The sequence below is a fragment of the Balaenoptera physalus genome (genome assembly GCF_965194825.1).
Source record: "Balaenoptera physalus genome assembly, chromosome: 18".
In the NCBI taxonomy this organism is placed as follows: domain Eukaryota; kingdom Metazoa; phylum Chordata; class Mammalia; order Artiodactyla; family Balaenopteridae; genus Balaenoptera; species Balaenoptera physalus.
In genome coordinates this window covers 11,616,803-11,639,739 of record NC_138899.1, presented here as the reverse complement: position 1 = coordinate 11,639,739, position 22,937 = coordinate 11,616,803, and the positions used below count along the sequence as shown (strand labels likewise).

The window sequence follows — 22,937 nt, the reverse complement described above, 5'->3', positions numbered from 1 at the left end:
ATTTTGCTTCAGAGCCACCCTGAAGGTTTGTTCTTCACTATAGTTCTCTATTCACTTATTAATTCATACTCTGCTTTGTTTCAAAAGGATTTAAAGTGATTTACATAAAAACATACAGAAGAGGATTAAAAGTATTTTAATAAGCAGATGAGAAGAAGCAGACAGCGATAAAATAGTTATACAGGAAAATAAGAAGCAAAGTTTAAGGGAAATATAAAACAAATCATTTTGAAAGAGCCTACGTATCTGTTAGAATCAGGTCATATTGTGAAAATGTTAAAAGATAAGCTTTCTTTTAACAGTCAACTGAAGAGGTGGCTGAGGTCAGTTACATGAATCATAATGTATATAAAATAAAAACGAAGTAGTTCCTCAGGAAAAGCACAACCATTCAGAGCATGAAGAGAAGAAATTTCTTCCAGGGCTCCTCATAAAAGGAACACTAAAAAATAGAAATAATTATAATTGCTAACAATTAGCACTAACTTACATGCAAAACACCGTTCTAAGAACTTTAGACATATTCACTCATTTAATAACCCTATGAGGTAAGCACTGTTATTATCTGCATCTAATGGTAAGGAAACAGGAACAGAGAGGTTAAGTAAACTGCCCAAAGTCACACAGCTAGCAAGTTGTGGATTTGGGACTCAAACCCTGAAAGCTAGCTCCAGAGTCTCGACTCTTAGCCACTACACTATAGTGCCCTCAACACCCTCATAGTAGACATCACTTTCATAAGGATGTTTCTTATGATGTCCTTCAGTGTGGGCAAGAGAAAAATGCAAAGCTTAGTTCAGGAGCAGCAATTCCTCTGAGGCCAAAATGAGCCAGTCCACCCCTGTGGGTTTCTGATAGGCAGATAATCTCCGGTATTTTAGAGTCTCTAGAAGAATGGTAGCTTCATGAACATTACTTTTCCTCCACAAGGTTTGTTATGCATTGAGCGGCCGGGGTTGGGGTTATACCCTGAGGAGCAGTGAAGTACAGCGCTGACCTGCTGACAGTTAAGGTCGAGCCACAGGCTGGCGTCGCCACCTGAGCTGGAGGAAGGACAGACATCCTCCCCACCAAGGCTGAGGCGCCTGACAAGGACCCCCATCTGCCTGATGAGGAGGTCAACCTACTTTGCATGGAGCAGGCCCAAGGGAGGGCCAATGGGCAGGGCTCCCTTAATAAAGGGTTTGGCTGGATCAAACCAAAGGATGAGAAGGTCCTCAAATGCCCATGCCACGGAACAAGTCTCAACAGAGCTAGTGCGGACAATATCCAAAGATAGTATTATCAATTGCCACTCAAGGATCGTAGCAACCCCAAGGAACGGCCAGCCTTGGACCACATAACTTCTTAGGGTAGCTCCAAGACAAAAATTTTTGAAAAAAAAAAAAAAAGACTGGTTTTAGAAGATAACCTATCTTCTCAACAGCTTCTCCAAGTTCAAATTCAGGACCATAAAACCATTTCATCAGAATTCACTTATTAGCCAAGCACTTACTAGGAATCAGGCATTGTTCAGGCTGTTGAGGGCAGAGCGGTAAGTAAAACAGACAAAAATCCCCACCATCATAAATCTTATTCCTGTGTAAGTACCATAAGTAACAGCACTAATTACTATTACTACACTTAACGCTATTATTCTTGCCTAACTCTATGTCAGCTGAGATCACTATTATGAAGAAACTATAGCGGGGACCCACAGAAGGGTGCACTGGGGGTGCAGCAGGATTACACCGGTGGTCAAGGAAGCCTTGCTGCCATGGGGAAATCTGAGCAAAGCCCTGCAAGAGGCTGGGGGTGGACCAGGTAAACGTCTGGGTAGAGATCCCAGAGGAAGAGGCCAGAGAGAGAGGAATGAGGAGACTGAGGAGGAAACAGGGTGACAAGGAGGAAACGGGGTCCGGTGGGCAGGCTGGGGATAGACCTGGAAGCCCCCGTCAGGATTCTGGATCTGACTGAGCAAGAGAAGGATGGTGTGAATTTCCTTTCCAAAGGACCACTGTCTGCCACGTAGAGAAGAAGGCACATGGTCAAGCATAGGGGCAGGGAGACCAGTTAGCAGTGAGAGGGTGCATCTTTCCACCCACAGCACCTCGGCCACATGCACACACGGGCCCGTTGTGTGCCGGGGTCTGCTGGTGTGGGTGAGGACTGGTGGCAGAGAGCAACCGACCAAAGGCACAGGACCAGTGCTTCAGAATCCAGCCCCAGAGTACCAACAAAGCCCCTGGCAGGTTAGAATTCCTTCACACAATACAAGAAAAAGAAAAACATGCAGAGTCTCCCAAAGGCAGGTTAACCCAACAAAAGTCAGTGTGGCCTGAGGGAGCAGAAGCTGGTGGCATGGGAGAGGCGCTGGCATCATGGGCCGAGCAGTACTACGGCTGTCAGGGTTACGGATTCCACTACCGGGACAGCCACTGTAATGAGCCAGTCCTCCTCATCTCTGGTACCAGTTCTTCTCAAAAGCATATCCCCAAATACTTCAGAGTTTAAAATATTTAGTAGTTAAAACAGCACCACTTAAATTCCATTCCCACGCATAACACTCACTGCCTTCCAAAACGCATCTGATGCTCATGTGATACTCTCCTTTTCTTTCCTCCCAAGGATTTTGAGAGCTAACATCACATAAGCCTCTCCACAAAACACATCCCCTCTAGGGGCTTCTGCAAGGCTGGGGCGACCTGGTATGATCCGGAGGTGCATATGGCACGCCAGCCTCTCAGTCTCACACGGCAGCCTAACGACCAGGAACGGTTTTGGGGTTTCCGCACACCCTGCCCTCGCCATACCGAGATCCTGCTGGCCAGCCCCACATACAGAAACTCCCATGTGTATTATTCCCCACTCGTTTTGACAAAAACTGTGAGAAGAACAAGGAAAAATGGCAAGGCGTCCTGAGGGAGGAGGAGACCAATATGTGGCTTTCTCATGAGCCTGGTATTTGTGAGAAGGCCACGGAGAGGCACACCCATCTGTGACTTGACACCTCCTTGTGCATTGGGAGAGGAGGAAAGAACACAGAAGTGTCACCTAAGCTTCCTTTTACTCTCAAGAGCCTTCACCCACAAAATTATAAATAGCTGGATTTAAAATAATAAAACTGTAAATATTTTTCTCACACCCATTACATTAGTTTTCTTTCATGTTCCCTTTAAATTTCTCCCCCTGACTCAAAGGACTAACCACAAGCCATTAGTAAGGAAAATCTAGCCAAGTAAAAGGCTAAGATGTAAAGGGACTGAGTAATTCACCATCATAGGGAGAGGGTTCACTATATTAGACCTTAAATACAGGCTTTGCCCAGTATTATTTCTAGAACTATACTAAGAACATGTAAGCTCATAAAGCTAACTTAGAAAACTGGTCTGTAACCAAATATCTTACTCCAGCTGCTCTCTCTGTATGTATTTCAGGTTTGATTAACACATGACATTCTCACACATACAAACAGGCACTTCATAATTTAATTTTAAGGCCACTAATTACCCATTCATACACACAAGCTACATATATATAAGCACACTGAAATAAACATATTTGCTTTACAGGTAAAGACTAGTTTATCCTAACACCAGCAAACTACTTGTTAATTAAGAGACAGCATTTACCAGACAGGAGGAGATCAATAGTTCTGAATCTTCTTTTGTCCAATTGTATGCTGTGTATTCAAGGGCATTAGTCTCTCCTTGCTGTTTGCACATATAAGCACAGTTTCTTTCAAAAACGGTGCGGATGCCTTTAAACAGAATCACACTAGTAGTGCAACCCATCCCCAAGGTGTGGATGTTCAGGTCTCTAGCAATCTCTACTCCATTTCCACATCATCTTCCTTGGCTCTTCAGAGCAGGCTCCCACTGCACCATCTTCATGACAGGCAGTTGCCGACACCAGAACAGAAGGGAAGCTCCGAGCTGTTGTACTAGATTCCGCTTCTGCCCAGCAGCCTGACAAAAAAATCCAAGCTCCGAGTGTAAAACAGGAGGGGTGGTGCAAAAACAAGATGACACACCTTCAGATGCACCAAAACCTTTAAAGTATTGTTTTTCCAATAGATTGCTTCACTGTTAATACCAAAAACAAATAAGCAGATTCACATGTGGTTACTGGAAAACTGCCGGCTCCTGTGATTTGCTTGGGATTGTTCTGAATCTCAGAACCTGCCCAAAATGAAAAAGACGGTGCCAGACAGCCACCCTGCTGCAGATGCTGCTGGAAGGCACAAAGAATGTTCATCTGCTGCAAGAAACCTCTCTCCCAGAATGCTTAGCCTAGCATCTATATTAGCAAACATCTCTTTCCTTGACCTAAATATGCTGTTTGTTTAATCCTGCATCCGCGAGGAATAGGGAAGCAAAAGAAAAAAAAAGTCCAAAAACGAGAGGAATCACTAAGATGACTGCTGCTATGGAAACATGTGTAAGCCCACTTCAAACAACCTTTTGCGTGTGTGGGTAACAGCCTGCTGACAGCAAACCACAAGGGAACATGAAATTGCTGTGTCAATCTTGACTTCTGCCCATTTCCACTCTTTGCTAGAGAGGGGGCTAGCAAGTTTGCACTGCTTAGAAGAATTCTCCCATGCCTGGTACCCAAAGATGCAAATGAGAAGATGGATACAGGATTACCTGGCACCTTCTGAAGCAGCTCCCTGGTATGCAATGGTAAATGCACACTTAAGTCCCACAGGCAACAAAGTTATTATTTTTGGTGCATAAGTAATCCAGGTCCTTCCACTGCAGACTGAACTCAGTAACACTATACTACCTTGTGTATATCTTTGGGGGTAGCTGATAGGAAAGCTCGTCATTGATATAATACCAAGTTGACTCTTGCCACTTTCCTTCTAGAAAATGAAAAGCGAATTATGTAAAAAGACCACGATGAACACACAGGGGAAACCCCTCCCACCTACAACATGCATCTAGAAAAAAGTTACTGCTCTTTTAAAATCTGTTCTGATATTCTTCCTTACTTCACAAGGCACCAGATGGTTTTCATTTTCTATCTACAGATTTCAAAGTTAGAGTGAATTATAATAATTGAGTACCTGCAGGTTGGTAACAGAAACCTGTGTAATGTAGTGAAAGCAAATCTTTAGAGAATACCATGCAGTCACGTAATTCTAAAATTTCTGCTTTCTATGGTTAGTTTACCTATTAGGCCCAATAGATAAGCAAAAGTCTAGGCTTCGTCTATCTCCTGAATTTTTATGCAGTGTAACAAATAGCTATAGAGATCAAAGGAGTAGAGATATTGGCCACATGCAAAGCAAACAAACAAACAAACAAAACCAGAATAACTATATGTGGTCAAAAGCAATCAGCTTCAGAATGGTAATTCAGTTAAAAAATGAACTACAGTATTCAAGATTACACCCAAGCCCTGATATCATAAGATCTAAGTCTTAATGTGACATCCCAGTGCTGGCAGATAAATAACATGGAAACGTATCTACACAGAAACTGAATCCTATAGACTATAAAAAACTAAACACCTGGGTTAAAAACTGTCTGTCTTGAGATTTCAGAAGATTCACCAACTAATCTCACTTCTGTACCATAAGGGGAACAATTTAAAAAGTAATAGTTAATTCAAGATAAATAAAGATGATACCTAGAAATTTAAACTTAATTTACTATTATTACTTATTTTAGACATCCTGGGTACAGAAGCCAGCGAATACTACTTAATATATAAAAGATTATGTTTGAACTTTACAAAGGATCATAAATGATAACCAAGCAAATTTGAAGCTGCTGGTATATTCTATTTGATTTACTTAAAAAAAAAAACAAAAAAAAAAACCCTAAGTTAATACTTAAAACAATGGAAGAGAATGAAACAATTTCCTAACAGTCATTCAGAGGAAAAAGAAATGTTTCCTAAAGATACATTAATAAGCATTTAAGCAACTTGTATCAATTTTAAATATTAATCATTTTCCAACCAACAAAATGAGTGGGCAAGAAAAACAGAAAACGTATAGAGCAAAGGATTCAACAAGGCCAAAAAGTGAGTTTCATGCTAATAGAAGCATGACAAAAATGAATCATTCAAAATGTGTGTTTGGTTTCACTGATTCTTCTGCATCATAATGATCGTGGATTAGTCTAAAATGATAATTGCCATGAATTCCATCAGAGGACATGAATAGATGGATGGTATCTATTGGCAACCATTTCAGCTACCTACAGAGTACATATTTCAATTTGGAGATCACGTTTACTCTCACATCTTGAAATGTCACCTCTAATTTATACAACATCCAAGACTGGATGTCTGCCCTTGACTCCCTTTGAGATCCAAGCCCATGTCTTCCTCTCCTGCTAATAATGATACCTGGCTCTCCCATCATCACCTCACCCTCAGATGTTCCAAGTCAGTCATCTTTTACTATGACTAACTAGCATAGTACGACCACACGGTGGAATATTACTCAGCCATAAAAAGGAATGAAGTCCCAGTGCACGGTACAATGTGTATGAAGCTGGAAAATGTCATGCTGAGTGAAAGAAGACAGTTACAAAAGACCTCATATTATACGATTCTACTTAAATAAAATGTCCAGAATTAGGCAAATCCATAGAGACAGAGAGTAGATTTGTAGCTACCAGGGAACGCAGGAGGACTGCTAGTGGGTACGGAATTTCTTTTAGGGGTAATGAAAATGTTCAGAAATTAGTGTTTCTAGCATACATGCTATCTATACACAATATATAGTCTGTGAATATACTAAAAGCCACTGGATTGAACACTTTTTCTTTTTTTTATTGAAGTACAGTTGATGTACAATATTATAAGTTACAGGTGTACCACATAGTGATTCACAATTTTTAAAGGTTATATTCCACTAATAGCTGCTAAAAAATACTGGCTATATTCCCTGTGTTGTATAAAGAACACTTTTAAAAGGTGAATTTTGTTGTATGTGAATACAACAAAGAGCCCGAATCCATTTCTGATGTTTTACTGCTAACAGCTCTTAAGTCTCACCTCTCCTCCTTCCCCTGTGGGCAAAGGACAGGGAGTGCCAGGCTGGCTCCCTCCCTTAGTGCCGTCGGGAAATTCAAACCACTCCCAGGAACCCTCACCCCCGCCCCACCCCCCAACCACCACGAAACCCCCCAAGCCAGTCTCCTTTCCCTGCTCGGTCAAGCCACGCCACTTCAGGATGTGCTTGGGTACAGCCCTGCTCTCCTCAGAGTGCTTCATTATGTGAGTAATAAGCCTTTCACACCCTCCTGGGGTATGTGTGTGTGTGTGTGTCTCTGTGTGTGTGTGCGTGTGTGTGTGTGTGTGTGTGTGTGTGTGTGTGTGTGTGGTGTCATTAGTCTCAACATCCAAAGCAAATTTGGGGGGAGGGGGGCAGGTGTCAATCCTGTTTCTGTGGAGTGGCTCCAACGGTAAATTATATCTCAATAAAACCACCATTTAAAATAGGAGAGGCAAAGAGGATAGTATCTATTCTACCCACCACCTAAGGTTCTCAAGTTCGAATAAAACAATAGGAGAGAACTCAACCAAGACATTGCTATAGACACAGAAATAGCTGTTGTTTTATACTTCACAAGGGATTTACTGTGCACCTGGAAACAGCCACCTTGTTTAACAAATTCAGCAACGTCTGAATGTTGCTCTGGCCCCTCTTGTCAGGAATACACTAACCAAGTAACATGGCATGTGCCTGGGGCTGCCCTTGGGTGCGCATTTTAGGTCTGGGAAAGGGGCGCCACGCTGCACAAAACACCAGAAAGCCTGTATGAACAGTAAGTCCAGGGAGATTAGCTGCCCACATCGGGGGTAACAACACACCTTAGCCATTCGGCCACAGAGACCACAGCAAACAGGTCTCCAGCTCTGAGCACACACCACCACCACCACCCCCGCCCCCCGCCATCTCGGCCCCGGGCATATCCATCGGGAGCTGTTGCTCCCATGTGTAGCTCTCTCCTCGCCAAGTATCTTTCTGTTTTAAATATCTTCTAATAGTCAGATTTGTTTGGTAGATTTACTTAATACTTTCTCAGAAAAATGTGGATAAAGAAGAATCTGAAGTGACACCTAAAAATATCTTGAACTACTAACTGGAATGACTATAGTATCTCAAACAGATATAGTAAGCCTTAGACCCGGGTCAGACCTTGGGTTCTACCTTAGGAGGCCAGGAAGGGAGTGGAATTCTGTCCATCCTGAAGTGCTGAAATGAAGACCTCAGGTAATGATACACAACACATGGTATAGCCACACTTCATAAAACCTAAATAAATAAATGGAGTATGGGTAGAACTCAATCTAACAGGTCATTTATTCTATTTAAGTGCCCTTAGGATGGCCAGTCCAGACAAAGAGCTTATTTCCATCCCTAACAGTCCATATTTCATATGTTAAGGCAGTGAATTCTGCTGAACAAAGAAACCTTATATAACTTGATCTATCAACACCCTATTTTTTATTCAATCAGTATAATCAATCATAAGCCGAGTGTCTAGCACAAGGCCTAGTATATACCACATGCCCAATAAATGTAGGTCTCCCTTCTCCCTTTTACCCCAAATTTTTTTCTTCCCTGATATTAAGAGTAAAGAGATAGTTCTTCCAAAAATACAAGCATCCCTTACATAAAATTCATGCATATGAGAATGTGAGATCTAATAAATTCAAACTACAAATTACTTGTAGTGATAAAAATTAATTAAAAGAGAAATGTGGGTGCTGGAACAGGAAAAGGGAGTTAAGATAGTTGGTGAAGGAGTGGAGGTTTCAGCCAAGATCATTAAAAAGTTTTTTTTTTAAATAAGGGAAATTATGGAAGTGTTATTAAATAAAAATCTTTTTAAAAAATAAGGAAAAGGAAAACTTTCCCACCACTGTGTATTTCAGGAACATAAACCTTAAAATTTGATTGGAGGAGAGTGGGTAGACTTACCATGTATCCAAAAACTTTTATCCATTGTTTATCTTTCCCACCTCAAAACACTGAAATGCCAGGACTGTTACCTCTAGGTGAGCAGAGATGAAGGTGGGTGTAGGGACAGCGGTGCAGAGGAGGGTGTCAGACACCTGAGAGAGCTCCGGTCTGCATTCCTGTCTGTACCACTGTGGTGAAACAATTAATTTTGCTAAAGAAAAAATGTATCTCTAAAGTCATGACCACATAAAATACTGGAGTCAGGTCGGCTGCTAACAGTGGTACTTAATCATTCTCAGAAGCAGAGAATGCAAAGTTACACAGGTGTCTCTGTGTTGGTGCTGGAATATTAAGGAGGCAGCCAGTCCCTGTGGGATGTTCTGAATACCTGCACGCTCACTGGGTGACCAGGTAAAATGGAGTGGAAGCAACCAAATCAGGCTCCATGGAACTGAGGGCGGTGGTCTTCCAGAGATGACCAGTCTCCCAAAAAAGAGGGAAAGAATCCTCCTTTTTTTGACAGGAGACCAAGTTAAACAACTTTTCAAATAAAACAGATCTCCAAAAGGAAGAAAAGTTTGCACTAAGAAAACCAACTTACTTGCTGGTAGGAATGCAAAATGGTGAACCACTTTGAAATAGGGTATGGCAATTCCTCACAAAATTAAAAAGAGAATTACCTTAAGATCCAGCAATTCCACTTCTGGGTCAATCCCCAAAAGAACTGATAGCGCAGTTTCAAAGAGATATTTATATACATCCATGATCATAACAGCACAATAGCCAAGAGGTGGAAGCAACCTAAGTGTCCATCAAAAGATGAATGGATAAACAAAATGTGGTACGTACATGCAATGGAATATTATTCAGCCTTAAAGAGGAAGGAATTCTGACACATGCTACAACATGGATGAACCTTGAGGACATCATGCTAAGTGAAATAAACCAATCACAAAAAGACAAATACTATATGAGTCCACTTATACGAGGTACCTAGAATAGACAAATTCATAGAAACACAAAGTAGAATGGTGGTTTCTAGTGGCTGAGGGGAAGAGGAAATGGGGAGTTGTTATTTAATGGATACAGGGTTTGTCTGTAATGATGAAACAGTTCTGAAGATGGGTGGTTACACAACAATGGGAGTGTACTTAATGCCACCAAACGATACTTAAAAAGTTAAAATGGTAAATTTTATGTTATGTATATGGCATGTTATATATACATTTAAAAAAAGAAAAGCAACTTACTTACTAGGCACTGCTTTCCTATGACTTCCAGGAACAACTGATGTGAAATAACAGAAAACCAGGAGGGTAACTAGTCTTTTCTCCCCTTCTCTCCTCCTGCCCCTCACGGAGGGCAGACAAGCCCAAGGAATAGGTTTCATATGCTTATTTTTCTCCTATTTCAAATAGTTTATATTAGATTAGTTTATATAACTAATAACTACAATATTTCCTCATTAACACTTGGTAATGAACTTCTTAGAAAAACCCTTTGAACTACGTACCATCACACAAAAAAAAGACAGCTTGAGATTTAAATTCCTGATTCATAGATGACTTCTACTTCTTCATTTCGAGCTACAAAATGAACGAACCAACAGTATTTATACAGGTGCTGATTTATCCCTCAGCTCAGGAAGCTGCAGGCAAAGTCAGAACTTCAATCACTGTTATGGGAGGTCATGGAGCAAAACCATGGTTTCTGAGGGAACTCAGTTTTTTGAAGAGAAACCAATAAACCCACAAATGCCACTCATATGTCAAATACGAGAAGCTGCCAAAAGAGCTATTTGCAAAGCTTTATTCCTCACCGAACACACTGGTAGGGGAGGGGCTCAGTGGAGGGGGGCTGATGGCACAGAAGAGCACAATGAATACAGCAAGTGCCAAGGTCCAACTGTAAATGAGACACTAAGCAAAAAAACAAGGAAGCAGAGCAAACTCACAACGGCAAAGTGAGACTAGAACTCACTAGATACCACAGTGGTTACTTCTCCAAAACATAGGTGGGAAATGGAATTTTTCAAAATATCCCTATGGTTTTGAAAAAACAGAATGAAAAGATACAAAATAAAATATGTACTCCTTTATCTAGGCCAGTGGGTCAGAAAGAACTAGATATATCATATATCCCCACTTATGAAAGCTTATAAAACTCCATTTTCTACCTGACTCCTTAAAAAGTTTTAATTTCTTTTTACAAAGACACAAAATTCAGAGCCTTCATAAGATTCTCTTCTATACACAGCCTATGGGTGGGATATGGCTTAACTCTAACTGTGTTTTAAAAGAACGTTACTTCGACTAAGCATTCTCTGATGTGTAAGTGGACTTAACTATGTCAGGGAAGTGCGAAACTTTTCTGGGAAACCAGTCTCCACATGACAATTGGACAATAGATTACAGATATTGCCATCCCTCCATGCCAACTAAAAACAGACAAAACCCAAAGAAGATACACATTTGGCCAACAAGCAAATGAAAAGTCATTGGTGAAATGCAAATCAAAACCATGAGACAGCACTTCATACCTACTAGGATGGCTAAAATAAAAAAGACAAATAATAACAACTGTTGGAGAAACTGGATCACTCATACACTTTAGGTGGGAATGTAAAATAGGGCAGCTGCTTTGGAAAACAGTTGGGCAGTTCCTCAAACGGTTAAACATAGAGCTACCATATGATCCAGCAATTCCACTCCTAGCTATATACCCAAGAGTAACTGAAAATACATGTCCACACAGAAGTTTGTGTATGAATGTTCTTAATAGTATTACTCATAATAGCCAAAAAGTGAAAACAACCCAAATGTCTATCAATTGATGAATGGATAAACAAAATGCAGTATACCCATACAATGGAATACTATTCACGCTATAACATGGATAAACCTTGAAAACATGATGCTAAATGAAAGAAGCTAGTCACAAAGGACAACATATTGTATGATTTTGTTGGTATACAATGTCCAGAATATGTAGAGACAGTAGATTAGTGGTTGCCTATGGCTGGGGGGCTGGGTAGGGTGGGATTAGGGGGCAACAGCTAAGGGGTACAGGGTTTCATTGGGGGGTAATTAAATTTTTCTAAAATTGATTATAGTGATAAATACACAACTCTGAATATACTGAAAACCACTGGATTGTACACTTTAAAAGGGTAAATTGTATAATGAATAATGTCTTAAATTGTTAAAAAAAAAATAGATAGTACATATCAGGGACAGGAAAACACAGGCAGAACACTCTTTGACATAAATCGTAGCAATATTTTTTTGGATCCATCTCCTAAAGTAAAGGAAATAAAAGCAAAATAAACAAATGGGACCTAATTAAACTTAAAAGCTTTTGCACAACAAAGGAAACCATGGACAAAATGAAAAGACAACCTACTTCATGGGAGAAAATATTTGCAAATGATATGATCAATCAGGGGTTAATATCCAACATGTATAAACAGCTTATACAACTCAACATCAAAAAACAAACAACCCAATTAAAAATGGGCAGAAGACCTGAATAGATATTTCCCCAAAAAGGACATGCAGATGGCCAACATGCACATGAAAAGATGCTCAACACTGCTAATCATCAGGGAAATGCAAATCAAAACCACAATGAAGTATCACCTCACAACCGTCAGAATGGCTATCAATAAAAAAAAAAAACCAAAAAACCACAAATAACAAATGTTGGTGAGGATGTGGAGAAGAAAAGGGAACCCTCGTACACTGTTTGTGGGAATGTAAATTGGTGCAGCCACTGTGGAAAACAGTATGGAGGTTTCTCAAAACACTAAAAATAGAACTACCATATGACCCAGCAATTCCACTCCTGGGTATATAACCAAAAAAAACAAAAACACTAATCCAAAAAGATACACGCACCTAATGTTCATAGCAGCACTATTTACAATCACCAAGACATGGAAGCAACCCAAGTGTCCATCAACAGATGAATGGATAAAGAAGATGTGGCACATATATACAATGGAATACTACTTAGCCATAAAAAAAGAATGAAATTTTGCCATTTGCAGCAATATGGATGAACTTGGAGGGCATTATGCTTAGTGAAATAAGTCAAAGAAAGACAGATACTATATGATATCACTTGTATATGAAATCTAAAAAATACAATTAGTGAGTATTACAAAAAAGAAGCAGACTCACAAATACAGAGAACAAACTAGTGGTTACCAGTGGGGAGAGGGAAAGGGACAACATAGGGGTGGAGGATTAAGAGGTACAAACTAGGGACTTCCCTGGCGGTCCAGTGGTTAAGACTCCATGCTTCCACTGAAGGGGGAGTGGGTTCGATCCCTGGTCAGGGAACTAAGATCTCACATGCCACAGGGGGAGGCCAAAAAGAAAGAAAGAAAGAAACAAAAAAGAGGTACAAACTATTAGGTAGAAAATAAGCTACAAGGATATATTGTACAAGGGGAATATAGCAATTTTTTTTTTTTTTTTTGGCCACACCACACGGCATGTGAGATCTTAGTTCCCCAACCAGGGATCGGAACCCGCGTCCCCTGCATTGGAAGCGTGGAGTCTTAACCACTGGACCGCCAGGGAAGTCCTGCAAATATTTCATAATAACTATAAATGGAGTTATTTGTTTAAACTTTAAAAACTGTGAATCACTATATTGTACACCTGCAACTTATTTTTTTTTTAAAGTTGAATTTCTCCTGAAGGTACTCTATCCTCAACAGTTATCTCTCCAAAGCATCTCACTATCTCCAACACAGCAAACTCCCAAAAGCATCCCTAGCGTTGTATATGCGAAAGAGAGTACAGAAGAGAATGGTAAGATGACTTCTTAAACAACGCCCAGTTAAAGCTATCCTGCTTTAGCTTTTATGATGGATTTTGTAAATAGATTTGTCACAGGGTAACCTGTCCTCTAGCTATGATCTTACCACTTCAAAATGGGTTTAATTTGAATAAATTTTGTATGGTAAAGGATCAATAAAATGATTTTTTTTAAGAGTTAAAAAAAAAAAAGCTATCCTGCTTTATTAAATTCACAGAGCACTTCAGGGAAAACTTTTGTCAAGTCAATAACTTGGCTCATTCATTCTGTTAGGCAAGGTCTGGGCCTGAGGGCTGAGCCATCTATCCCAAATCATTCTAAGAAATTTATTTTGCAGATCTTTTCCCACAAAATTCTCATCTCTGCTTTAACCACAAGGCTCTCAAGATCCAAGAAAAAAATACCACTTGGAGAAAAAGTCAGAGGAGGGGTGGAAAGAGATAGATTGTGAACAGGAGGTCTGAAATTTTATTTAAATCACAGAATTGGCTCTATTTAGGTCACTCTAGTCACCTAAACAATGTAGGAGATTTACATTTTAAATGTAAATTTTATGGTAAAAGAAAGAAAAACGTTCTATAAATAGTGCTGGGCACATCTTTAATAGAGTGGGTTATGTGGACCTAATTCCTTCCTGCTACATGCCAGATGCTGAGCACAGAATTCAGTCACATGGTCTCAATCTTCTAAACAATTCTATAGGTGATCTCACTCGTGACTGCCATCCTTTGACCTTGTTACAAGTAAACAAGATCTCCACATCCTGGTGTGTAGGACCACTGAAGTGTGTACAACCAACACTGACATCATGTGGACTGGGACTGATAAACCACGTGGGGCTGGATGTGAGAAACCCACAAGTTCAAACATCTCCTTAGACTGGTAGCTTTCAAAGTACTGTCACCATGAATTATATTAATAAATGAATAGTAAATCACGATACAGTGTGTATAAGAATATCACCCCAAGAATACGTACCCTTACAACATGTGTTACACTATATTATGTTCTACCCTAGCCTCTCTAGTCCATTCTAGCTCATTGGAGGGAAGGAGGGAGGGAACTGGTCACAGCCCACTAAACTGGCTTCAGGACCACTATGGCTCATGGCCTGCAGTTTGAAACCACCACATGTACCACTTACGAAGTAGTGTCTGTCAGCACTTGGAATTCACCAGTGTCACCACATATCCCATTCCCTACAAGCAGCTGGCCCAAGAACAGAATGGAAGGGCCTACTGAAGACAACAGTTGTAAAAACATTCTGAAAGGATGGCCTTCTGTCTCACACGATATACTACATGTTTTGAAGCAGCTGTCTCTCCCTAAGTCAGAAGACACTGGCCCAGGAATCAAAGGGTAGAGGTGGGCGTGGCCACTCTCACTGTAACCCTAATAACACACTCCATCCCTGCTGGTACAGAGGGCCTGGTTTTAAAGGGAAGAATGCTTCCATTTAAGGGAGACAACAATGCACAATGAATTGAAAGGTGAGACCTGGCCTTGGAGGCTCCTCAAGCTGCTGAACCAGAAGGCAAATGAGGAGGATACTCTACCAGTTAGGGTAAGATGAAACTGGGCTGACACCTTCCAAAGGGTCAGGAAAGACCGTGGCTGTAGCCCAGGATGGATTCTTCAAGGCATCTCTTAGTATTTCTATCTCCAATAGTACAAGTTGATGAAAAACCACAGCAATCCAAAGAAAGTCAAGACTACTGAGAATTCAGATGTTCAGGTAAAGAAGTCTAATCAACTGAGGCTCTCTGGCTGGGGGCAAAGAACGTATGGGATTAGTAAGAGGACAATAAAGATATAATTATGAACTACTCCCAAACAGCCAGTTAGAGAAATGAACACTGCAACACCTATGCATACTTCCTTCCTGCTTGGGTGTGTGTGTGTACCAATTTCATCTCTTCTCCTCCTTCCTCTTGTATTACTTTATACAAGCATTGCTGTTGAAACTTTACACTTTAGACTTCGGGTAGCACATATTCACGAGACTGCTACTGAATTTAAGGATTAATTAACAAAGCCCAGAAATGGATGATGTTACTCCTCCCTAAGATGCATACAGTGAGACTTTGTGACTCCTTGTTTGAGGAGCCAATGAGAACACCTTCATGTACATGAGGGATATCTACGTTCTGTTAGGCTGAAACACGTATGGAAGTTCAAATATGTGTAGAGGGTGGGTCTGCGTGCTGAGTAGTCAAAGGGGTGGTCTGTGCCAGTTATTAAGCTACTGTCTCCCAGCTCCAGCCCCACCCTTCCATACTCAGCTCTGGGATGCTAGAGCTGGTCCTCTGAAAACCACATTGTTTTACTAGTTGGGTCCCAGTTAGGCTCGCCAGCAGGGGGCACCAGAGGGAGACTGCAAAGGCTGGGGAGGAGGAGCTTGCTCCTTCGTGCCAGCTTCCTGCTGGCTTTGGTTCCCAGTGTTACCCAGCAACACTGCTTCACCCTGGCGGCAGCAGTTCCTTCCTGTGCAGCAGCTGAATCAGGTTTGCCATTTCTCCAGCACTTACAGAACCATCCTCATCATGATCCCCCTCAGAAACACCATCACCAGCTGCCCAGCACCCACTCCTCCGAGGTCTGGGTTTCAGCTCTGGGGATCCCCCTGCTCTAAGCATCTAAGATTTAATAACACAATCTCAACCCTTGGTCCCCCAAGCTCCAGGGCTGATGGCTGCTTCCTGCAGCCACTACCTCCGTGATATGTTAATGTTCTCTTTTTAACTTTTCAATTACCTACTTAATTTTATACCTAACAGCAACTCTTTATATTTAATTCTATTAAAATAACTGGTGTGATTTCTGTTTCCTGGCTGTACCCTGACTGTTATGCTATACAGTCATTCCTTGTAATGTGCAGAGGATTGGTTCCAGGACCCCCTGCAGATACCAAAATCCAAAGATGCTCAAGTCCCTTATATAAAATGGCATAGTACAGTCAGCCCTCAGTATCTGCAAGTTCTGCATCCATGGATACAGATGGCCAACTGTACTAGGCTCTAAGGAGTTTTTAAAAACTAAGATAGGGCTTCTCTGGTGGTGCAGTGGTTAAGAATCCGCCTGCCAATGCAGAGGACACGGGTTTGAGCCCTGGTCCAGGAAGATCCCACATGCCGTGGAGCAACTGAGCCCGCATGCCACAACTACTGAGCCCACGAGCCACAACTACTGAAGCCCACACGCTCTAGAGCCCACACTCCGCAACCAGAAAAGCCACCTCAATAAGAAGGCTGTGCACCGCAACGAAGAGTAGCCCCCAGCTCACTGCAACTACAGAAAGCCAGTGCGCAGCAACCAAGACCCAACGCAGCCAAAAATAAATAAATAAAATAAATTTATTTAAAAAAGAAAAAAACTAGGATCACCAAAGAATGAGAATGGCTAATAAGCACTAAATAGATGCTCAAGATCATTAAGAAAATGCAAACTAAAACTGCAATGACATCCCGTTACATACCTATTACGACGGCTAAAATTTAAAAAGACTGGCCACACTGACTGTTGGCAAAGATATGGAGTAGCTGGAACCCTCATATATTGCTAGTAGAGCCACTCTGGGAAACACTTGGCCTAAAAATGTTAAAAGAGTTACCACATAACCTAGCAATTCCACTCCTAAGTATCTGCCCAAGAAAAATGAAAGCACATGTTCACACAGAGACTTGTATACTAACGTTTACAGCAACATTATTCATGATAACCAAAAAACTGGAAACAACCCAAATGCCCATCAACTGGTGAATGGATAAACAAAACGTGTTTTATCCAGAAAACAGAATGGAATACTATTTGACAATAAAAAGGAATGAACTACTGACACATACTAGAGGCATGGATGAACCTGAAAAACATTAAGCTATGTAAAAGGAGCCAGACACAGAGGCCATATATTGAGTGATTCCATTTATATAAAACGTTCAGAAAAAGCAAATCTTTAGAGACAGAAAGCGGATCAGTAGTTGCCTAGAGCTGGGGGTGAGAACTGAGAATGACTGCAAATGGGCATGAGATTTCTTTTGGCAGTGTCAGAAGTCTTCTAAAATTAGATAACGGTGATGGCTGCACAAGTCTGCGAATTTACTAAAACTTGTTGAATTGTACCTTTAAAATTTAGAATGAATTTTCTGGTATGTAAATTAAACCTCAATGAAGCTGTGAAACAAGACTAGGAAAAAGATTTGAAGAAAACCTAGTGACGTAGGCAAAGGAAATAAATCATGATAAGAAACCACGATGCACTAATAAGTAAAACAAAATGTTTGTGTCTGGACATACATATAATTACATGTGATAAATACAGGATGCCCAAGAACCAAACCATTTCAGTAAACAGAATATATTTCTTTCAAATGCTTAAGAATAGGTCTGGTATGTAGCACTAAAGAAATGCCCAGCTTGAGTGAAAGATGGTTTGACTGCTTCAAAACTGAACAAATAGGATAGTACCAGCATTCAGATCTAGCCAATGTCATTAAATAGGGAGATACAGTTTTAAAGCTGAGAAAATTCTTTCCTGTGAAAGGAGAGGCTTTTTTTTTTTTAAGGAATGCCTCTTAACAGTGATAATGTCATTGCCAAGAAAGACAGACTGATGATGCCTTATTACAAAACAGCAAAGACTGACTGACCATAGGCATATAGTATAACTAAATACATTTACATACATCACTGAAATTGTTCTTGACCTTGAAAACAAGGTTGAACTTGAACTCGGATATCATTACAATGTAAAAGTAAAGGATCTCTAAAGATGGAAACACTCCCTCCACTAGACTAATCATTCAGACAGGCAAATACTTTTTCTTAAAATGAATGACTCAGATTTTGAACTCTTCTGTTGATTCCTGGATGATATCTATACTTACTATAGAGAAAAGAAGTACTCTTTAGCCCAAGTTCAGGGCATTCATATTTTAAGAAGACTTTTCCCCGAAAGTCCATGTAAAATATCTCAAAAAGGAATATAATGATAACATAAATTTTATAATAAATATTGTTTTACATAATTAATGTTTTTAAAAGCTAATGTTTACTATTATAACTTTTAGAAATAATCTTTGGTGCTTTTATAGTATAAAATTATGTTCTGCAAAAGAATCCCAATTTGTAACATGGTGCTTAAGACAAATATAAGGTAAATTTAATGTTATCCAGGAACTAATTAAGCCATGAGACATGGGTTGCCTGTATTACTCTCTCATTACAGATGACAAGACCAAGGCTCAGAGAAGTAAACTGATTTGACCAAAGTCATAGAGTTGGCATGTGGGATATGAACCAAGGTTCCCTGGCTCCTAAGTCCCTGCTCTTTCCAGCATGTCACAAATCCCATTAATAATAATGATGATTACACAAGAGGTATTTAAAATTATAAAGTATCCATACATGTAAGATGCTGAAAGAAAATATGAACTTCCAGTGCTTTATTTAGTTATATTACTTCCTTAAAATAGATCTAGTCCTCTATTTGGGAAACATAAGGCTGGGCTAGGTCCTTTTCATCAACTGAAAGACTTTTCAACACTCTAGAGCTGAAGAGCATTGAAGAAAATGCTCAGTAAGCAGGTAGGTATATTTATATTTTTTTATTATTCCAGCCGCCCTACCAAAACTTCTAAAATACAAAGTGGTTCATGCACAGCCAGTGTAAAGTCTCCATTCAAAAGGCCAGCCTCATGTTCTACTCAGTACATAAATTCCTCATATCCATGGAAGGTGAGGAATTATTCCTCCTGTTCCTGATGAGAACCACAGGGAATTCAGGGGCTGATGTCACACTACCTGCTTAGGACACACCACTGATGGGAGAGAGAGATTAGAGTCCTCCAATTTCCACAAGTGAACAAACTCAAGGCCACTTCTGGGAACACATGATTCTTAATTTCATAATGATCAACAGCTTGATTATATCTATTATGTGACCAAAGAAATAGCTTGATGATTCAAAATTTCCTGGGAAAAACTAATGATGCACTTCCTTCTTTTAACCCATCAGAGTCACCAATGTAGGTCACTAGCTGGAGGTCACCAGGAAATCAAGGTACATCCTTACACTTAGTGGCCTTGATCCAAGGAAGTTTCTCAGTTTTTAGCTTTCACCCAATGGATAGGAATATGGCCATATACGTTTAATCCATTACCTCAGTGCCAATGAAGACACAGTGGAGATTATATAATAATGTTAAAACTGATTCCAAGATCCTTTCAAATATATGAACTCCTAAAACCCCTCTATTTGGGAAACAAAAGACTGAGGCCAGGTCCTTTTCAACAACCAAAAGAAGAGGTACTATAAATTTATTAATTTATATGTTATAAAGTGATGTTTTATTGCTTTCCCACTGAGGATATCAAGCATGTATAATTTTAAAGGAATTCTGAAGAGTCTGTTTCAACATATCACAAAATTGTTTGTACTTGGCAACCAATAGGAACACCAACCTAAATGAAAGTCTTTATTCAGCAGATGTCTACTTAATTTAAAATTAACAGAAATTACGAATGGTAAAATTACACATTCCCATAGAAAGTTCAAAGATGCCTAAAAATGAAAGTTTTCATTTCACTTCATTACACATGAATAGCAGATTCAAGTAGTCTAAGATATCACTGGCTTTTAGGAACAAATGTGTCAACCAACAACTGTTAAAGATTAGTTCCCAGCTATAAAAGCTTAAAAATTTAGGATATATGATGTTTTAGCATATCTAGAAACAGATAACAGATTAATATATATATGGCCACTTTCCTATCCATCAGGTAAGAACTAAAGACTGAGAAACATTTTGATGATACTCTCTCTTTCTTATACATCACTTAATTCAGCCAGGCCCAGTAGTAAAGAAGACAAAGATAAATGTTCCATCTTGGCTTTAAAAGAGAAAATCTGAATAGGGAAGTCAGATTAGATTACAAGGTCTGGGCTGCTCTAGAAGGAAAAACCAGGACCAATATGCAAAAATTCTCTAACAAGCAGGAGCAGAAATGCCAGTGAGTGATGAAGCACTGCAATGGCAACTGAACTAAATGACATCAAAGGTCCCTTCAGGTCCTACAATTTGATGGGTTCTCCGCTTTACAGGCATTGGCTGTGAGTGTCATTTCAGCCAGGCAAAATGGGAGTGAGCGCGTCTTTGGTCGCACAGGTAACCTAAAGGGATGGCACGGAAGGCCCAATATGCCTTATGTATAAGGTGTATCTTACATATTACCTAGTACAATAATGTTACCAGTGAGGACACTGAGGTTCAAAGATGTTTAAAGAAGACATGACCAAAGACAACCCTCAGAATGGGAGAAACTATTTGCAAACGAAGAAACTGACAAAGGATTAATCTCCAAAATATATGAGCAGCTCATGCAGCTCAATATCAAAAAAACAAACAACCTAATCCAAAAATGGGCAGAAGACCTAAATAGACATTTCTCCAAAGAAGACATACAGATCGCCAAGAAATGCATGAAAAGATGCTCAACATCACTAATCATTAAAGAAATGCAAATCAAAACTACAATGAGGTATCACCTCACACCAGTCAGAATGGCCATCATCAAAAAATCTACTAACAGTAAATGCTGGAGAGGGTGTGGAGAAGAGGGAACTCTCTTGCACTGTTGGTGGGAATGTAAATTGATACAGCCACTATGGAGAACAGTATGGAGGTTCCTTAAAAAACTAAAAATAGAACTACCATACGACCCAGCAATCCCACTACTGGGCATATACCCTGAGAAAACCATAATTCAAAAAGAGTCATGTACCACAATGTTCACTGTAGCACTATTTACAATAGCCAGGACATGGAAGCACCCTAAGTGTCCATCAACAGATGAATGGATAAAGAAGATGTGGCACATATATACAATGGAATATTACTCAGCCATAAAAAGGAACGAAATTGAGTTATTTGTAATGAGGTGGATGGACCTAGAGTCTATCATACAGAGTGAAGTAAGTCAGAAAGAGAAAAACAAATACCGTATGCTAACACATATATATGTAATTTTAAAAAGCGGTACTGATGAACCTAGTGGCACGGCAAGAATATAAAGACGCAGATGCAGAGAACGGACTTGAGAGCACGAGGCGGGGGGCGGGGGGCGGAGCTGGGATGAAGTGAAAGAGTAGCACTGAAGTATATACACTACCAAACGTAAAATGGATGGCTAGAGGAAGCTGCTGCATAGCACAGGGAGATCAGCTCGGTGCTTTGTGACCACCTAGAGGGGTGGGATAGGGAGGGTGGGAGGGAGGCTCAAGAGGGAGGAGATATGGGGACAGATGCATACATATAGCTGATTCACTTTGTTGTACAGCAGAAACTAACACAACATTGTAAAGCATTTATACTCCAATAAAGATGTGGGAAAAAAAAAAAGAAAACATGACCAAAGTCACAGAGTACTGAGTGTCTGAACTAGGACATCTAGTCCCTCATCCCCAGACTTCCAGATTCGGACTCCTACTCTACCACAATGCTTCCCTGTCAGGACCCCAAAGAACCTCCTACATTCCTTACACACAGAAGTACTAAGCAAGTAAAAGAAAATTTTGTATTCACAGAGGAAAAAATAAAACCCACAGATCAAACTGCCTGGCCAACTTCAGGGGGTCTGCAATATGGCTCCAGTGAAGACCATAACTTTCTTCCAACTTCTAATCATGAAATATATTCAAACCATGTGCTCCATCTAGTGGATTAACGGAAGATCCTCAGGATGACGGAAATGCACATTTTTAGTACTGTTCAGTTCACACAACCCTGAAGCATTCATTTGCTATCGCAAACCTCTACCTAAAATGGCAGTGCTAAAAAAAAAGATTATAAAAACCACAAGCTTCCAAGAGTCAAGGATGAATTCTTTCCAACTAGTTAAAACTGTACTCCAAATTTGCTTCCTCCCCCTTCCCAGTTTTCCCCAACATAAGTAACGAGGTAGGTCACCTCACAGGTAATCAAAGTAAAAGTTCTCACGTGGCACACATCCAGTAGGTGTAACTCAGACCCGACTTTGAAGTTCACAGAGATCCTACAGTCTCTTGATGTTACTGCAGTTACTAATCGTCACCTTAAACTCAAGGGCAGACCTTCCTCTCAAAGAAAAGAACAAGATGTGACGGGAAAAACCCAGCTCAGAAGTCAGCCAAGATTCCTGGTCCTGCCAACTTTCTGCATGTTGC

At 40.3% G+C, this 22,937-nt stretch overlaps 1 protein-coding gene across 8 annotated transcripts in view; it reads right to left on the bottom strand.

The window, feature by feature from the left end:
• The window catches only part of DOCK9 (dedicator of cytokinesis 9), a 324,890-nt gene that overhangs the window by 209,942 nt on the left and 92,011 nt on the right, over window positions 1-22,937 (bottom strand). The window contains exon 1 of one of the 8 annotated variants that reach the window (XM_082434580.1): window positions 3,612-3,869. The exons of 6 other annotated variants lie outside the window; for them this stretch is intronic. In XM_082434580.1, the coding sequence (XP_082290706.1) occupies window positions 3,612-3,773 (162 nt within the window). In that variant the 5' untranslated portion in view covers window positions 3,774-3,869. Of the gene's footprint in view, window positions 1-3,611; window positions 3,870-22,937 lie in introns of those variants that run through there. One more of the 8 variants, XM_082434579.1, reaches the window with a different exon arrangement.